This window comes from Oncorhynchus gorbuscha, linkage group LG09 (assembly GCF_021184085.1).
Source record: "Oncorhynchus gorbuscha isolate QuinsamMale2020 ecotype Even-year linkage group LG09, OgorEven_v1.0, whole genome shotgun sequence".
Classification (NCBI taxonomy): domain Eukaryota; kingdom Metazoa; phylum Chordata; class Actinopteri; order Salmoniformes; family Salmonidae; genus Oncorhynchus; species Oncorhynchus gorbuscha.
In genome coordinates, this window is record NC_060181.1 from 22,729,509 (window position 1) to 22,747,134 (window position 17,626).

Here is a 17,626-nt window from a genome sequence, read left to right on the forward strand (position 1 = left end):
CTCCTCTGTCTCACACTCTTTCTCTCTCACACATATACTCTCCCTCTCTCACATATACTCTCTCACACATATACTCTCTCACTCTCCCTCTCACATATACTCTCCCTCACATATACTCTCTCACTCTGCCTCTCACACATATACTCACTCACTCACATACATACACAAACATTAACTATCTTCCCTCTCTCTTTCCTCTCAGAGCATGTGGCCCCTCCTAAGAAGCCTCCTCGTCCTGGAGCCCCCAGCCACCTGGGCAGTCTGGCCAGCCTCAACCCTGTAGACAGCTACAACGAGGGGGTCAAGGTACAGCAACACTCACACCACCAAGACAACACTGTCTTAATGTCTTACTCCAGGGTCACCGTCATAGCAACACATCACCAACACAACACTGTCTTAATGTCTTATTCCAGGGTCACCATCATAGCATCACAACACTGTCTTAATGTCTTATTCCAGGGTCACCATCATAGCAACACATCACCAACACAACACTGTCTTAATGTCTTATTCCAGGGTCACCGTCATAGCAACACATCAACAAGACAACACTGTCTTAATGTCTTATTCCAGGGTCACCATCATAGCAACACATCACCAACACAACACTGTCTTAATGTCTTATTCCAGGGTCACCATCATAGCAACACATCACCAACACAACACTGTCTTAATGTCTTATTCCAGGGTCACCGTTACAGCACCAAGACAACACTGTCTTAATGTCTTATTCCAGGGTCACCGTTACAGCACCAAGACAACACTGTCTTAATGTCTTATTTCAGGGTCACCGTCATAGCAACACATCATCAAGACAACACTGTCTTAATGTCTTATTCCAGGGTCACCGTTACAGCACCAAGACAACACTGTCTTAATGTCTTATTTCAGGGTCACCGTCATAGCAACACATCATCAAGACAACACTGTCTTAATGTCTTATTCCAGGGTCACCGTTACAGCACCAAGACAACACTGTCTTAATATCTTATTCCAGGGTCACCGTTACAGCACCAAGACAACACTGTCTTAATGTCTTATTCCAGGGTCACCATCATAGCAACACATCAACAAGACAACACTGTCTTAATGTCTTATTCCAGGGTCACCGTCATAGCAACACATCAACAAGACAACACTGTCTTAATGTCTTATTCCAGGGTCACCATCATAGCAAAACATCAACAAGACAACACTGTCTTAATGTCTTATTCCAGGGTCACTGTTACAGCACCAAGACAACACTGTCTTAATGTCTTATTCCAGGGTCACTGTTACAGCACCAAGAAAACACTGTCTTAATGTCTTATTCCAGGGTCACCATCATAGCAACACATCAACAAGACAACGCTGTCTTAATGTCTTGTTCCAAGGTCACCATCATAGCAACACATCAACAAGACAACACTGTCTTAATGTCTTATTCCAGGGTCACCATCATAGCAACACATCAACAAGACAACACTGTCTTAATGTCTTATTCCAGGGTCACCATCATAGCAACAAGACAACACTGTCTTAATGTCTTATTCCAGGGTCACCATCATAGCAACACATCAACAAGACAACACTGTCTTAATGTCTTATTCCAAGGTCACCATCATAGCAACAAGACAACACTGTCTTAATGTCTTATTCCAGGGTCACCATCATAGCAACACATCAACAAGACAACACTGTCTTAATGTCTTATTCCAGGGTCACCATCATAGCAACACATCAACAAGACAACACTGTCTTAATGTCTTATTCCAGGGTCACCATCATAGCAACACATCAACAAGACAACACTGTCTTAATGTCTTATTCCAGGGTCACCATCATAGCAACAAGACAACACTGTCTTAATGTCTTATTCCAGGGTCACCATCATAGCAACACATCAACAAGACAACACTGTCTTAATGTCTTATTCCAGGGTCACCATCATAGCAACACATCAACAAGACAACACTGTCTTAATGTCTTATTCCAGGGTCACCATCATAGCAACAAGACAACACTGTCTTAATGTCTTATTCCAGGGTCACCATCATAGCAACACATCAACAAGACAACACTGTCTTAATGTCTTATTCCAGGGTCACCATCATAGCAACACATCAACAAGACAACACTGTCTTAATGTCTTATTCCAGGGTCACCATCATAGCAACACATCAACAAGACAACACTGTCTTAATGTCTTATTCCAGGGTCACCATCATAGCAACACATCACCAAGAAAACACTGTCTTAATGTCTTAGTCCAGGGTCACCGTTACAGCAACAAGACAACACTGTCTTAATGTATTATTCCAGGGTCACCATCATAGCAACAAGACAACACTGTCTTAATGTCTTATTCCAGGGTCACCATCATAGCAACACATCAACAAGACAACACTGTCTTAATGTCTTATTCCAGGGTCACTGTTACAGCAACAAGACAACACTGTCTTAATGTCTTATTCCAGGGTCACCATTATAGCAACACATCAACAAGACAACACTGTCTTAATGTCTTATTCCAGGGTCACCATCATAGCAACACATCAACAAGACAACACTGTCTTAATGTCTTATTCCAGGGTCACCATCATAGCAACACATCAACAAGACAACACTGTCTTAATGTCTTATTCCAGGGTCACCATCATAGCAACAAGACAACACTGTCTTAATGTCTTATTCCAGGGTCACCATCATAGCAACACATCAACAAGACAACACTGTCTTAATGTCTTATTCCAGGGTCACTGTTACAGCAACAAGACAACACTGTCTTAATGTCTTATTCCAGGGTCACCATCATAGCAACACATCAACAAGACAACACTGTCTTAATGTCTTATTCCAGGGTCACCATCATAGCAACAAGACAACACTGTCTTAATGTCTTATTCCAGGGTCACCATCATAGCAACACATCAACAAGACAACACTGTCTTAATGTCTTATTCCAGGGTCACCATCATAGCAACACATCAACAAGACAACACTGTCTTAATGTCTTATTCCAGGGTCACCATCATAGCAACACATCAACAAGACAACACTGTCTTAATGTCTTATTCCAGGGTCACCATCATAGCAACACATCAACAAGACAACACTGTCTTAATGTCTTATTCCAGGGTCACCATCATAGCAACAAGACAACACTGTCTTAATGTCTTATTCCAGGGTCACCATCATAGCAACACATCAACAAGACAACACTGTCTTAATGTCTTATTCCAGGGTCACTGTTACAGCAACAAGACAACACTGTCTTAATGTCTTATTCCAGGGTCACCATCATAGCAACACATCAACAAGACAACACTGTCTTAATGTCTTATTCCAGGGTCACCATCATAGCAACACATCAACAAGACAACACTGTCTTAATGTCTTATTCCAGGGTCACCATCATAGCAACAAGACAACACTGTCTTAATGTCTTATTCCAGGGTCACCATCATAGCAACACATCAACAAGACAACACTGTCTTAATGTCTTATTCCAGCGTCACTGTTACAGCACCAAGACAACACTGTCTTAATGTCTTATTCCAGGGTCACTGTTACAGCAACAAGACAACACTGTCTTAATGTCTTACTCAAGGATCACTGTTATACAAAACATAGCTTGGTTTAGCCTGGTGCTAGATTTGTTTGTGCCATCTTGCCAACTCCCATAGGAGGCTGTCTAGGAATTGGCAAGATGGCACAATAGATCCGGGACATGGCTCATACCTAGGAGTTGCAGGGCCTAGAGTTTCTCCTGGTTAGGTCACATGGTCAGGGAAAAGTCTGAGTCTGAACCACCACCATGACGTTGTATGAGAAAGAGACCATTACTTCAATATTGAGACAATGCATGTGCTATTGACTGCTATGAGTTGCTGCAGCTGCTTTCTCTTTCTCACCTGGCCATCACCACTTCCTTTTATAAGTTCTTACATAAAATACATCCTCTCAGTTTATTCAAGAGCTGTGAGAACTTGAACCTATAGCCAGATTCAGAGTAGAATGGGATCTGAATGGAAAAGCTCTGAAAACATGTCAGTATTTCCCCTGGTTCACCAGGAGCCCAGGCGGGTAAAGTTGCTCCTAGTCGGCAGAACAGAACGGGGCTCCTAGCTCAGCGCAGCTCTGAAGCCCTCTCTCCCCGTCTCTCCCCCTCCCAAGTCTCAGACAGCACAGAGCAAGGCAAGCACAACCCAAAGCCCATCTCTCTGACAGAGATGGTACTTAGACACATGGACAGATATAGAAATACACACGAAAGACACCAGTGGATACACACACTTACACAAGACTCACACACATACACTTATCTGCACTTGGAACACACACATACACTTACATGTACAGTGCATTCGGAAAGTATTCAGACCCCTTGACTTTTCCCACATTTTGTAATGTTACAGCCTTATTAAGTCAAGGGGTCTGAATACTTTCCAAATGCACTGTACATACCCAGTACCATTCTTGTCCATGGGAATTTAAAATATACAATGACTGTCCCAAAACATAAAAGGCTGTTTTTTTCCTGGCAAGCTATCATTCTCATGGGGGGGGGTTGGTGGTTAGATAAAAATCCTCCCACCCTGACCCTACCATCCACCCCTACACCGCCAGGGTCGCGACCTTTCTGCCACACAGCCCCACCCAGACAGACGCTGCCAAGCCGGCCCAGAAAAGGCCCACGGTAAAACCACACTTTCTGGGCTTTTATTTTGGATCCTAGTTATGCAACAACTGTCCATTTCGAGAGAAGCCAGTGAAATGAAGACTGTTGGAATGGAGAGAGTGCTTTTTCTCTCTCGTAACTTTCCAAGCAGGCAGTTTGAAAGGAGACTCTTAGTGAGGCTGCTCTTCTTCTAGCTCTGAAAATAAATAAAACAGGCTTGTGGGGCCTCCCGGGTGGTGCAGTGGTTAAGGGTGCTGTACTGCTGTGCCACCAGAGACTCTGGGTTCACGCCCAGGCTCTGTAACCGGCCGCGACCGGGAGGTCCGTGGGGTGACGCACAATTGGCATAGCGTCGTCCAGGTTAGGTTAGGGTTTGGCCGGTAGGGATATCCTTGTCTCGTCGCACCAGCGACTCCTGTGGCTGGCCGGGCGCAGTACGCGCTAACCAAGGTTGCCAGGTGCACGGTGTTTCCACACATTGGTGTGGCTGGCTTCCGGGTTGGATGCGCTCGGTGTTAAGAAGCAGTGCGGCTTGGTTGGGTTGTGTATCGGAGGACGCATGACCTTCGTCTCTCCCGAGCCCGTACGGGAGTTGTAGCGATGAGACAAGATACTAAAAAAGACAATTGGATACCACGAAATGGGGGAGAAAAAAGGGGTCAAATTAAAAAAACGTTTTTTAAATAGTTAAATTTAAAAAAAATAAAAAACAGATGCTTGTAGAACAGTGGAGTATAGAGAAGCCCAAGGAAAACACAGTGCTTCCTAACAAGACAGAACCCAGTGAAATTCAAAGCTCCCTTCTCACCGTCTTTTGATCATGATCCTGGATCAAATGCTTGATCAAAGGTTTTAGACTCCCTGCTCAGTTGGCCCAGCGAAAGCTAACGAACAATACAATACATCAACTCTGAACACGATAGAGTGCAGATCTTTTGATCTTTTTCTCACTGCAACATCACACTAGCACTCAGACCTTTATCACTTGAAACAGACTGAAACAGGAGATACTATCTCAACCCATTTTCATTTTCCATTGCAGTGTTTTAAAACGGTGTGCCCTAATGAACACGACCCTATCTGCTTGTATTGTGTTGATGCATTGCATGCGTTGCCTCTTGCCTTCTGTTCTGCAGTGTTAATCCTTTCTCTCTTCTGTTTTCCCTGCATCCCCCTCTCCCCTCTCTCTCCCTTGTTTTGCCTCTGCACCAACCTACTGTTGTTGCCCTTTAGCCCTGGAGGGTAAGAGCTCTGTGTTTGTCAGTCACTGTCTGACCACTAGGGAGCGCTCTGATAACACATTCTCTACCACTGTACAGGAGTCATCAAACCTTCTCAGCATAGTGGCATTGGCCTTAAGATCACTTTACTCTCCCTGAATCCTAACCGTAACCATTAGAGGGGGCAACACAAACCGGTCTTAGATCAGTGTCTAGAGGCGACTACTCCGGATGAGGCCACTTCATCCAGGCCCATGTTCTAAAACCAGTGAGGCTTGGCAAAGAAAGCCATAAACAAAGCAAATCATTCTAGTATTCAGTGGCAGTCATTTCAGTAATGACCAAATTACTATTGGCTTGTTTGTCAGTCACAGTACTAATGTCAAATGAATTAGCGGGAGAAATAATAAATATATTTAGGCCTCCATTGATGACTCTCTTCCCTGTGGTATGGTGTGATGCATGTTGGGCTGTGTAGTCATAGTTACCATTACTAACTGTAGTTTAGTAGATTATAGTACACCAACATCTGCCTCTTCTCTGGACCGTGGCGTGTGTTAGTGTGTGTTTGTCTAGATCTCTGTTTTGGGTTGTCCAATTCTTCATACGTCATTCACAACCATATTCAGAGATTGTATGCTCTCATATTGAGAATCGAGTTACAGTAATTCTGGCAAATACTTCCATCTAGTGTTCACTTTGTGAACTACTTGATTGATCTATAAATTGCTGGCTGCTAGTGGTTACAGAAACAAAACCATTTTAGCTTTACACCACCTTGTGGTTCCAGTGGGTAGGGCAGCTGGAACACTTCTGTTCATGCACTCATCAAAAATCAAGTCAGACAAAATCACCTAGCTTATTTTCTCTAGAACACTGACACTCAATTGGGTCCCATTAGATCAGCATAATCACACATTTTATCATAATAGATTCACTGTAGAATCACTCAAATTATTTGAAGGAGAAAGATTCACTTCCCTTCTCTGTGGTGTGTAGATCCAGCCTCAGGAGATCAGCCCTCCCCCCACGGCCAACTTGGACCGCTCCAACGACAAGGTGTATGAGAACGTGACAGGCCTGGTCAAGGCTGTTATAGAGATGTCCAGTAAGATCCAGCCAGCCCCTCCAGAGGAGTACGTCCCAATGGTCAAGGTAAGGCTATAATAATATAAGCCATTTAGCAGACACGATCATCCAAAGTGACTTAGTACATTTGTTACATGTTGGTGGTCCTGGGAATCAAACCTACTATCCTGCTGTTGTAAGCACCATTCTCTTCAAACTGAGCTAGAGAGGACATGAATGATAAGTTTATTGTTGAATCATTGTCATATGTTGGTGATCATTCCTCAAGAGGGAATGGTATTATTTCTCTTGTCGAGGGACACTGATTTCTCAGTCGTTGCAGCTTTGATTTTCATATTAATGATATCCTGGTTCTTTTTTTCCACAGGAGGTGGGACTAGCTTTGAGAACCCTATTGGCCACAGTGGACGAGACCATACCAGTGTTACCAGCAAGCACACACAGAGAGGTGATTAACAACTCTTCATTACAAATAAACATATTGCCTGTCTGTTAATACTCAAGACTGTTGTCCTATTGTGTCTGAGGACAAAATAAGTTATGTAAAAGACAGTTGTCTATTCTTTAACTCCTGTCTGTCTCTTCCTCTGCAGATTGAGATGGCCCAGAAGCTTTTGAACTCTGACCTGGCCGAGCTGATCAACAAGATGAAGCTGGCCCAGCAGTATGTCCTCACCAGCCTGCAGCAGGACTACAAGAAACAAATGCTGACTGCTGCACATGCCCTGGCTGTGGATGCCAAGAACCTGCTGGACGTCATCGACCAGGCCCGGCTCAAGATGATCCATGCCCAGTCCCGGGGGTCACACTAGCCCCCTCCGGCTCCTAGCTCCCTGGGCATGGAAGAGAGTCTGCTGTGGAAATAGAGCTGGTTGGTTTCAGCTCCCATAGCAATCATAGACTGCACAATGTCACAAGTTAAGACTGCTCAGCTCACACCTCGAACAGAGCTCCTGATACTACAGGACAGAGACCGACGTGGACACTCGACCTGATCGTACCCTTCCTAAAAACTTTTTATAGACTTGTTTTGTCTGTCGCTGCACTCCAGGATCCCTGGATGGTTGGAGATCAGTTACATACAAACTCTTGTTTTATTAGATCTGGCTGCGTCTGCAGATTATTTTTTTATCCAGAGGTGAAGTTCAGCTCACGTCAGATGTCTTCTTCCAGGTGGCTAATAATTGTAATTATCACAGATGAGGAAATAGATGATATTCTAACTGGAACATCTGATCCATTGAAGAACTACAAGCTATAAATGGTAATGATTAACATTGTGTTTCTGAGAGATCAATGTTAAAACACTTACCTTCCCTATCCTACAGTATCACAGCATATAATGCTCATCCCAACACTCTCCACTAGAATGATATATTTTGGAAGCTCATTTTTTCATTCTCTTAGACTCAGGCACCTCTCAACACAGCGAATAATAAAATATACAAAAAATATGTTTTGTTTTACCAAACATGTCACATGCCACTTTTTAAGTTAACTAATAGTAAATATACAAATAAATATATTTTTCAGCATTTCTGGGATTTAAATGTTATAATGGGAGGCGCATTTAAGTTCCACAGTGAAGATGAACTATCACGTGCCAAATGATTTGAATCATCCAAGTTTGGCAGTTATACAGTTAAAAGAAAAACCTGTCCCATTTCTAGCCATTCCCTTATCAAACTTTTTGTATATTTAAACCAGGTGCTCTATTCAATCTGGATCAATAAAGCGTTAGATTGCACAATAGAAATGTATTTTCAGATTTAGCTGACGCTCTTATCCAGAGCGACTTGCTTCCCGCCGCCCCAGTAATGCTGAACTTCCACGATATGGATTGAATAGAGCCCTAAGTTAAATCTTTCTGCTTCTTTGGTTTCAACCCCATTGCCTGGGTCATTTTCATTAGGGCACACTGTAGCAAAACATTTTGCAATGGAAAATAAGAGTCACTTAATGGACAACTTCAGGTAGTCCCTACTTGTTCAATTTTTTGTTTGGTGCCTAATGAATGACCCTGGTTTACAGATTCTGCCTCTCCAGACTGTTAGACCTTAATGTCCCTATCATGTGTACAATCTCAAACTGCTTGTTTTGGGTATAACTTATTCTCAGGAAGAATAACCTGTACAGTTCCTTAAACTAATAAAATGTATCGTTCTTTTGTCTTCAGAAGTATGTTTTCCTTGTGTGCTGTGAAATATAATGGGTGTTGATTTCAAAGGGTAAACTATTCCTCCCATTAGATTATATTGTTTACAGGTGAACCCCATAATGCACACTTCTTGTACCCAAGATGCTCAAAGGAAACCACATATTGCCAGTTCAGTTTCTTTGATTTTATTTGTTACAAAAACTGGTTTAGTCGAAAAGACCGAAGCCCATGTCGTCATCGGAACCCTCCTCTGACTCTTCCTTCTTCTCCTCTTTCTTCTCCTCCTCCTTGGCTGTAATGCAGGAAAACAAGGTATGGCATCAGTACACGTACCATGAAAGATCCAAGTTAAAACAGGAATTAAATTGACAAATTACCACAATGTCTGATTTAGGTGAAATAAACCCATTGGTGACAAACTGGGTAAATAAAGGGAAAGCCACTGCTGTAGTGGAAATCAGGCTACTATCACCGGCCTAGCCGGTGCTTGCAAGCACCAGACACGTTCGTTGTGGACGTAACAGAATAAAGAACTGATAGTAGTAAAGCGCTGGCTCAAGATAACATGCTCAGGGTTCACACAGATAGTAGCAATTCAAGTGCTAATATTTGAGTAGTGATGAGCAGAGTTTCGGGACATGCCCACTGTTGAACACATTTCCTATACTGCTTAATGACTATTTTTATTGGGAATTTGAGAATATGCTACGACTGGCAGCTTTGGTGGGCTGTGTGAGGAAAACAGATTATGTGCACAAGCACAATACACATCACATCTAATTTTAGTCCAGTCCGAATCTGCCATGTCAATTTTTACATGGTAGGAGTGTAAAATGTGTTTGACAGGTGCTGCATGCAGTTTGAGCAAGAAAATAAATGCTGCATATACTTCATACGAATGGCCTATATGTATCAACAAAGCTATACATTGTTAATTAATTGAAGTTAATCACGAAATACATCAGTTTAAAGTAATGTGCCTAGGCCTATTTAATGAGACTTGGGCTCTAAAAGTGCATCCCCAATTCTCCACCGGCGCTGAACTTTTTGGAAATGGCAAGTTCACTTTCTCATCCATAATGCATCTCCAGTGCAGTGCGCTGTTCAGCAGCTCACAGCAGGATTGGGGGAATTTTCATGAGGGACATTGAAAGTGGATCACTAAAATAAAGATTATGATCGCACTCAATTTAAATATGGGGACATCTACACATTTGGCAGCCAAGCACGAGTTATCAATGTTGCTTATAGTTGTCTAGACTAGAGGTTGGCTGATTATGGTCCTCCAATAATCAGTGTTGAAAAATCATAATCAGTCAACCTCTAGTCTAGCCAATATAATAATGACAATTACAACACTGAATGAACACTTGTAAATGAAACATGTTCAATTTGGTTTAAATAATGCAGTGTTGGAGAAGTAAAAGTGCAATATGTGCCATGTAAAAAAAGCTAACATTTAAGTTCCTTGCTGAGAACATATGAAAGCTGGTGGTTCCTTTAAACACGAGTCTTCAATATTCCCAGTTAGGAAATTTTAGGTTGTAGTTATTATAGGAATTATAAGACTTATAGGACTATTTCTCTCTATACCATTTGTATTTCATATACCTTTGACTATTGGATGTTCTTATATGCCCTATAGTATTGCCAGCTTAATCTCAGGAGTCGCTAGGATTGAAGTCAAACAGCGCAATGCTTGAAGCACAGCGAAGAGCTGCTGGCAAATGCAGGAAAGCGCTGTTTGACTGAACGCTTACGAGCCTGCTGCTGCCTACCACAGGGTCAGTCAGACACTCTATCAAATCAGAGACTTAATTATAATATCATTAATACGGTCAAATCCGGAAACTATCATTTAGGGAACATTTCTTTCAGTGAAATACAGAACCGTTCTGTATTTTATCCAACAGGTGGCATCTTTAAGTCTAAATATTGTTACATTGCACAACCTTCAATGTTATAATTCTGGAAAATTAATTATGGTCTTTGTTAGGAAGAAATGGTCTTCACAGTTCGCAATGAGCCAGGCAGCCCAAACTGCTGCATATACCCTGACTCCGCGTACACTGAACGCAAGAGAAGTGACAATTTCCCTAGTTAAAACCTGTTGATCCTACCCCCTACTTTTTCGAACATTCTGTTAAAAATCGCACAACATTTCAGCGCCCTGCTACTCATGCCAGGAATATAGTAATATGCCAGGAATATAGTATATTCATATGATTAGTATGTGTGGATAGAAAACACTCAGACATTTCTAAAACTGGTTAAATCACGGCGGTGACTATAACAGAACGTGCGTTTCATTGAAAAGCGCAGGAAAATCTGATCACTGAAAACTGGAAAATATATAAATGCGCCACTTGAATGTATTGTTGAATAGAAACCACATTACCTGGAGCAGAGGTTGCAATACCTACAGCTTCCACACGATGTCAACAGTCTTGTCATTTGCCTAGGATTTGTTTCTTGGTCAAACGGACAAGAGACAGCCCATTTCTACCGGATATTTTGGTTGAGATTTATCCGGACATTATTTCAAGACGTACAGCTATAGAATATACATCGCCTCGTAATCAATTTGATCGATTATTAACGTTTACTAATACCTAAAGTTGCATTACAAAATTATTTCGAAGTGTTTTGTGAAAGTTTATCGTCAACTTTTTTAATTTTAGAAAATGACGTTGCGTTATAAAACGCTGTTTTTTTTCCCTTGATCACAGTCTTTATAGATCAATATCTAGGCTATATATGGACCAATTTAATTAAAAAAAGACCCAATAGTTGATGTTTATTGGACATCTAGGAGTGCCAACAAAGATGGTCAAAGGTAATGAATGTTTTATTTCTGCATTTTGTGTAGCGCCGACTATGCTAATTATTTTGTTTACATCCCCTGCGGGTCTTTAGGGGTGTTGCATATGCTATCAGATAATAGCTTCTCACGCTTTTGCCGAAAAGCACTTTAAAATCTGACTTGTTGGCTGGATTCACAACGAGTGTAGCTTTAATTCAGTACCCTGCATGTGTATTTTAATGGACGTTTGAGTTTTAACGAGTGCTATTACCATTTAGCGTAGCACATTTGCATTTCCAGATGTCTAGATGGGACGCCTGCGTGTCGGGTGGAGGTAAACTTACCTTGTCAGCCTGCCACGCATTCTCCTCGTGGAGTGCAACGTAATCGGCCATAATTGGCATCCAAAAATGCAGATTACCGATTGTTATGAAAACTAGAAAACGGCCCTAATTATTCGGTCGACCTCTAGTCTAGACATGAATATATTCATGCCTTGAATAAAAAACCTCCAGGTTTCTATCACAAAATAATTACGCAACCAACTGCTCCAATAATACTATTCCTGTCCAAACAAGGCCTTCGTTACCTGGTGCGTCTGCAGCAGGTGCAGCGCCTCCAGCGGCAGGTGCAGCTCCACCACCTGCACCCACGTTGCAGATCAGGCTGCCAATGTCTACGCTGGCCAGGGCCTGTAACACAGAGGAAGCAGGATAGGGTCAGACAGTGTAGTCTTTACACAAAAATGACTACCACATATCTGAGTAGAATCATTTACAGAAAGCAACTAAGAGGCATCGCCACAGATTTCTTTAAAAGCAGCTCTCACACACACCACAGTAAACTAGTAGAGACTGAAGGTCTTACACCATAGATATGAAGGAATGTGTGGATGACACTGAAGGAATAAATTGGAAGCTCCACAGAGGATTCCCCAATAACAAACGCATAGCCCTGTTGTATATGTGTAAGGTGATGGAGAAAAGGGCTTCACTCACCTTGGAGAACAGACTGGGCCAGAAAGGCTCAATCGTCACATTGGCAGCCTTGATGAGAGCCATCAGTTTGTCTTCCTGCAAACACATGGAGAAATATTAGATTAGACATCACAGACCCCTACACCCATTAAGCCAAAACTACCATCAGACTGGTGTTGTTTAGTCTTTGTCAGGTTAGTAAACAAGTAAGCTGGCGACTGGGAAGAAACCACAGCCATTGGTGGCTGCCTTCATCGAATTCACGTGACTGTTCACCAGCGTTAACATGCTCAAGTTAGCGCCAAGAAGATATGGGCAAATAAATGTGCCGAATAGTCAACGTTGGTTAGCTAGCAATTTGCCATAAACAGATCTTACTAAGGCACCGGTGTTAGCTAGTTTGCAGGCTAGAGTAGCAATGCCTCAAGCAACAGCAGATTGTTGGCTAGAATAGAAGACTCATGGTGGCTGCGGCACTGGCTAACTAACTGATAGCATGTTAGCCAACTACTGACATTGCCGGCTAGTAAGCGATCATTTTGGACAGTTACCGGCAATTATATAACTAGCGTACTCTCACTTCGTATTCACGTAGACACTACCTCGGCACTAACGACAAGAACCAGTCTTCCAAATCTGCCTGGTTAGATACAGAGGCCATCGAAAGCGCCATTTTGGTAATGAAAGCAGGACTTACTGTGACCGTGACTTCATCATCGTGGAGGATGAGGGCAGAGTAAATACAAGCGAGTTCAGATACAGATGCCATCTTTCTATGTATATTTTATAGTTTGGGCGTCGGATGCCTAATTTTGGTTGTGCTAGTCGCCGGATTCAGGGCCTTAGCTTCAAAAGAAGAACCAAGCACCTTAGGCACGTTGACTTACTACTTAGACTTTAGCGGAAAGGGAATGAAAAAGGGCGGGACATATCTTTATATGTTGATAAACGTCACTTCTATGGGAGGAGTCAATGCAAATGTATACCAGTTGTCGAGCAAAACATAAAACCAGTTAACTTAAAAAAACATTTTTTTTTACCAAAGATTCATCTTTGTTTATTCTCTTCACATAGGGCCAAACTATTTACCACAGTTATTTAACACAATACAAAACATCACAGCCAAAGCCATAAAAATAAAATACATACCTTTTATTACCGCACCACATTGTCACATTAATTCAATATAAATACAAACAATATATATGAGCGCTGTATTAGTTTGGTAAATAAAATATACTCTAAATATTAAGTGAAATTGTTGCCTATTGTGCTGGAGGCAGGCTATGCCTGAATTCCCCCATGCTATGAGGTCATCCATTAATTCTCAGAGCAGCCAGAGAATGCTGAGCACAGCATGGCTAAAACACACAGCCAGAGGCAGTAGTGTGCTTAGCCCAACACCAGTCGCTCCGTTGATGTTACAAAGGTTACTGGAGCAGCAGGTGACTTGGTTCCCATTGCCATTCGCATCCACTGAGGCCCCTGACGCTGCTCCTTGGCAGGTCCTTGCACTGGCGCAATACTTCCCTATGGCCTTTATTTTGCCTGTGGATAGAAAAGGGAAATAATGCATCTTTACTATTTTAAACTGGGTCATTCGAGCCCTGAATGCTGATTGGCTAACGTATACCACATTCATTTTTACTGCATTAATTACGTTGGTAACCAGTTCATAATAGGCTACTGTGATTGGTGTCACTTAGGTTTCCAAGTACTCTCACCAAATGTGTCCACAGTGGTCATGCAGGTATCAAGGGGTGCCTGGCAGGTTTGGGATGACTGGTTGCATGCGTCATTGGTTGTGGTGGAGCTGCACACATAGCACTTCAGAGCATCTATTTTAAATATGAACAACATAATCTTTCTCCAAATTTCTAAAAACTGGTGTGGCAAATGACAAAAACATGAATGGAAAGTATTCCAGGTCGTTTTTGTTTCAGCTATAACATAAACATTACAGTCCAATGGAATGCTGTGCAGTTGGTCTGTCAACTTGGTTTCAGTATGAGAACTATCAGAATGAAACGTAAAACATGATTTGAAAAAGCTAGAAAATGGAATTGGCTCTCCATCTAAGCCCTAAATAAGTGTATTTGTTGTAGTAGTCACATGATAAGATATGAATTCATATGAAATGACCTACAACTTATAGAACTAAGGAACATGATATAAACCAATGCAAGAGCTCCAACATGAAAAGATCAGAATACTAGACTGCTCCATATGGCTGAAATCAGCATCACCATGGATTGGAAATAAAACATTTCATAGGTATGAATAGCAGTTTACCTGAGAAAGGGCTGCAGAAGCTCAGGAGGAGGAGAACAGTGATGATTTCCATGGCACTGTGGTGGCAGCACTTCTGACACGTTGGAACACTGGGACACTCTCTAAGAAAGATCTACCTATATGAAGAGCCACTCCTTCCCTTTGTCCTTAAAGTATCACCTGAAGATAGTTGCACTTAACACGTGACATTATGGTGTGGTTTAGCGATGTATCTTATTATAGGGGTCACTGAAACAATAGGAGGAGCATCATTATATCACACAAGGTCATGGTTCAAAAATGGGTTCTCAATTCGCTTGTCTTAATACGCTGAACAACGCAACATTTAAAGTGTTGGTGCCATGTTTCATGAGCTGAAATAAAAGATCCCAGAAATGTTCCATACTCACAAAAAGCTTATTTCTCTCAAATGTTAGTGAGCATTTCCCCTTTGCCAGGATAATCCATCCACCTGACAGGCATATCAAGAAGCTGATTAAACAGCATAATAATTACACAGGTGCACCTTGTGGTGATGACGATGAAAGGTGACTCTAAAATGTGCAGTTTTATCAGACAACACAATGCCACAGACGTCTCAAGTTTTGAGGGAGTGTGCAATTGGCATGCTGACTGCAGGAATGTCCACCAGAGCTGTTGCCAGAGAATAGAATGTTAATTTATATTCCATAAACCGCCTCCAACGTCATTTTATAGAATTTGGCAGTACGTCCAACCGACCTCACAACCGCAGACCACGTTTAACCACACTAGTCCAGGACCTCCACGTCTGGATTCTTCACCTGAGACTAACCACCTGGACAGCTGATGAAACTGAGAAGTATTTCTGTCTGCAATAAAGCCCTTTTTGTGGGGAAAAACTTAGTCTGATTGGCTGGACTTGGCTACCAAGTTGGTGGGCGTATGCTCTCCAAGGCCACCCATGGCTGCACCCCTGCCCGGTCATGTGAAAGCCATAGTTAAGGGCCTAATGAATTTATTTAAATCCTTATATGAACTGGAACTCAGTAAAATCATTGAAATTGTTGCATGTTGCGTTTATATTTTCTGTTCAGTATTTTTTAAATGGCAGAAGTGTCTGTGATTAGTTCATTCAAGTCAAATATGACCCATTTCTTTTATATTTTCAAGTACTAGATTTACTGTTTTTGGGGGGATTGATTGCTATTTCTACCCTCTGTTCATTACAATATTGTTTCATTCTTGTAACTGAATGTCTGTAGCCACTTAAAACTTGCAGTGTTCAATGTTGTCCTGCTGTCTTTCATCATGTCTATCATACCTTTCAGTTTGCAAAGGCATGTGATACCAACTGACACCAGTAAGTAGGGTGAAACTCTGTATGTGTTTGTGTTTGTCTCTTAGTTACAAGGCCATCATCATCACTACTTTACTTTCGAAACTGGTGGAACGAGATAATGTCAAACGTTTGCCAACATATAACTAGTTATATGTTCCGGATCCAGCTCTAGGGTGTGTTTATGATAAAATGATTGTATCTGGGTCCAGCTCTAGGGTGTGTTTATGATAAAATGATTGTATCTGGGTCCAGCTCTAGGGTGTGTTTATGATAAAATGATTGTATCTGGGTCCAGCTCTAGGGTGTGTTTATGATAAAATGATTGTATCTGGGTCCAGCTCTAGGGTGTGTTTATGATAAAATGATTGTATCTGGGTCCAGCTCTAGGGTGTGTTTATGATAAAATGATTGTATCTGGGTCCAGCTCCAGGGTGTGTTTATGATAAAATGATTGTATCTGGGTCCAGCTCTAGGGTGTGTTTATGATAAAATGATTGTATCTGGGTCCAGCTCTAGGGTGTGTTTATGATACAATGATTGTATCTGGGTCCAGCTCTAGGGTGTGTTTATGATAAAATGATTGTATCTGGGTCCAGCTCTAGGGTGTGTTTATGATAAAATGATTGTATCTGGGTCCAGCTCTAGGGTGTGTTTATGATAAAATGATTGTATCTGGGTCCAGCTCCAGGGTGTGTTTATGATAAAATGATTGTATCTGGGTCCAGCTCTAGGGTGTGTTTATGATAAAATGATTGTATCTGGGTCCAGCTCTAGGGTGTGTTTATGATACAATGATTGTATCTTATATCTATGCCAGAACATATTTGTATACATTCCATCTGTCAGTGTCTTACCTTTTGGCAAAGATACTATTGCATTTCTTCAGGATCCAAAATTAAAGACAGTGGTTGAACAACAATCAAAAATACCAGCAGAGATGAACATATTTATTTCAGTTGTTCATATTCATTCATTTCAACAACTTAATTCAGAGAGAGAACCAGGCCAGATTGGCCTTTACTTCCTGTTGCTCAGTTTAACTGTTCGCCTGAGACTGATGAACCGTTGACGTTACAGTGGTCAGTCTGACCTGGTTCCACCCTAAAGGTGCTACATGGTGAATC

At 41.8% G+C, this 17,626-nt stretch overlaps 3 protein-coding genes across 26 annotated transcripts in view; 1 reads left to right on the forward strand and 2 right to left on the reverse strand.

Moving 5' to 3' along the window:
* Positions 1-9,147, forward strand: part of ptk2aa (protein tyrosine kinase 2aa) — a 180,338-nt gene extending 171,191 nt beyond the window's left edge. For 18 of the 24 annotated variants that reach the window (XM_046361717.1, XM_046361716.1, XM_046361705.1 and 15 more), the window contains 5 exons: positions 203-306; positions 5,897-5,905; positions 6,883-7,038; positions 7,340-7,420; positions 7,566-9,147. In XM_046361717.1, the coding sequence (XP_046217673.1) occupies positions 203-306; positions 5,897-5,905; positions 6,883-7,038; positions 7,340-7,420; positions 7,566-7,784 (569 nt within the window). In that variant the 3' untranslated portion in view covers positions 7,785-9,147. The remainder of the gene's footprint in view (positions 1-202; positions 307-5,896; positions 5,906-6,882; positions 7,039-7,339; positions 7,421-7,565) is intronic. The other 6 variants (XM_046361701.1, XM_046361702.1, XM_046361704.1 and 3 more) reach the window with 1 other exon arrangement.
* A 152-nt stretch (positions 9,148-9,299) lies between these two features.
* Positions 9,300-13,824, reverse strand: rplp1 (ribosomal protein, large, P1). Its single transcript, XM_046361726.1, has 4 exons — positions 13,608-13,824; positions 12,932-13,006; positions 12,523-12,625; positions 9,300-9,422 (listed from the first exon to the last, which is right to left on the reverse strand). The coding sequence occupies exons 1-4, from the start codon at positions 13,677-13,679 to the stop codon at positions 9,337-9,339; spliced, it is 336 nt and encodes a 111-aa protein (XP_046217682.1). The 5' UTR covers positions 13,680-13,824; the 3' UTR covers positions 9,300-9,336.
* Positions 13,825-14,075: 251 nt separating this feature from the next.
* Positions 14,076-15,648, reverse strand: LOC124042731 (ly6/PLAUR domain-containing protein 2-like). Its single transcript, XM_046360835.1, has 4 exons — positions 15,592-15,648; positions 15,203-15,430; positions 14,635-14,748; positions 14,076-14,458 (listed from the first exon to the last, which is right to left on the reverse strand). Exons 2-4 carry the CDS (start codon positions 15,252-15,254, stop codon positions 14,238-14,240), a joined length of 387 nt encoding a protein of 128 aa, XP_046216791.1. The 5' UTR covers positions 15,255-15,430; positions 15,592-15,648; the 3' UTR covers positions 14,076-14,237.
* Positions 15,649-17,626: the final 1,978 nt, after the last annotated feature.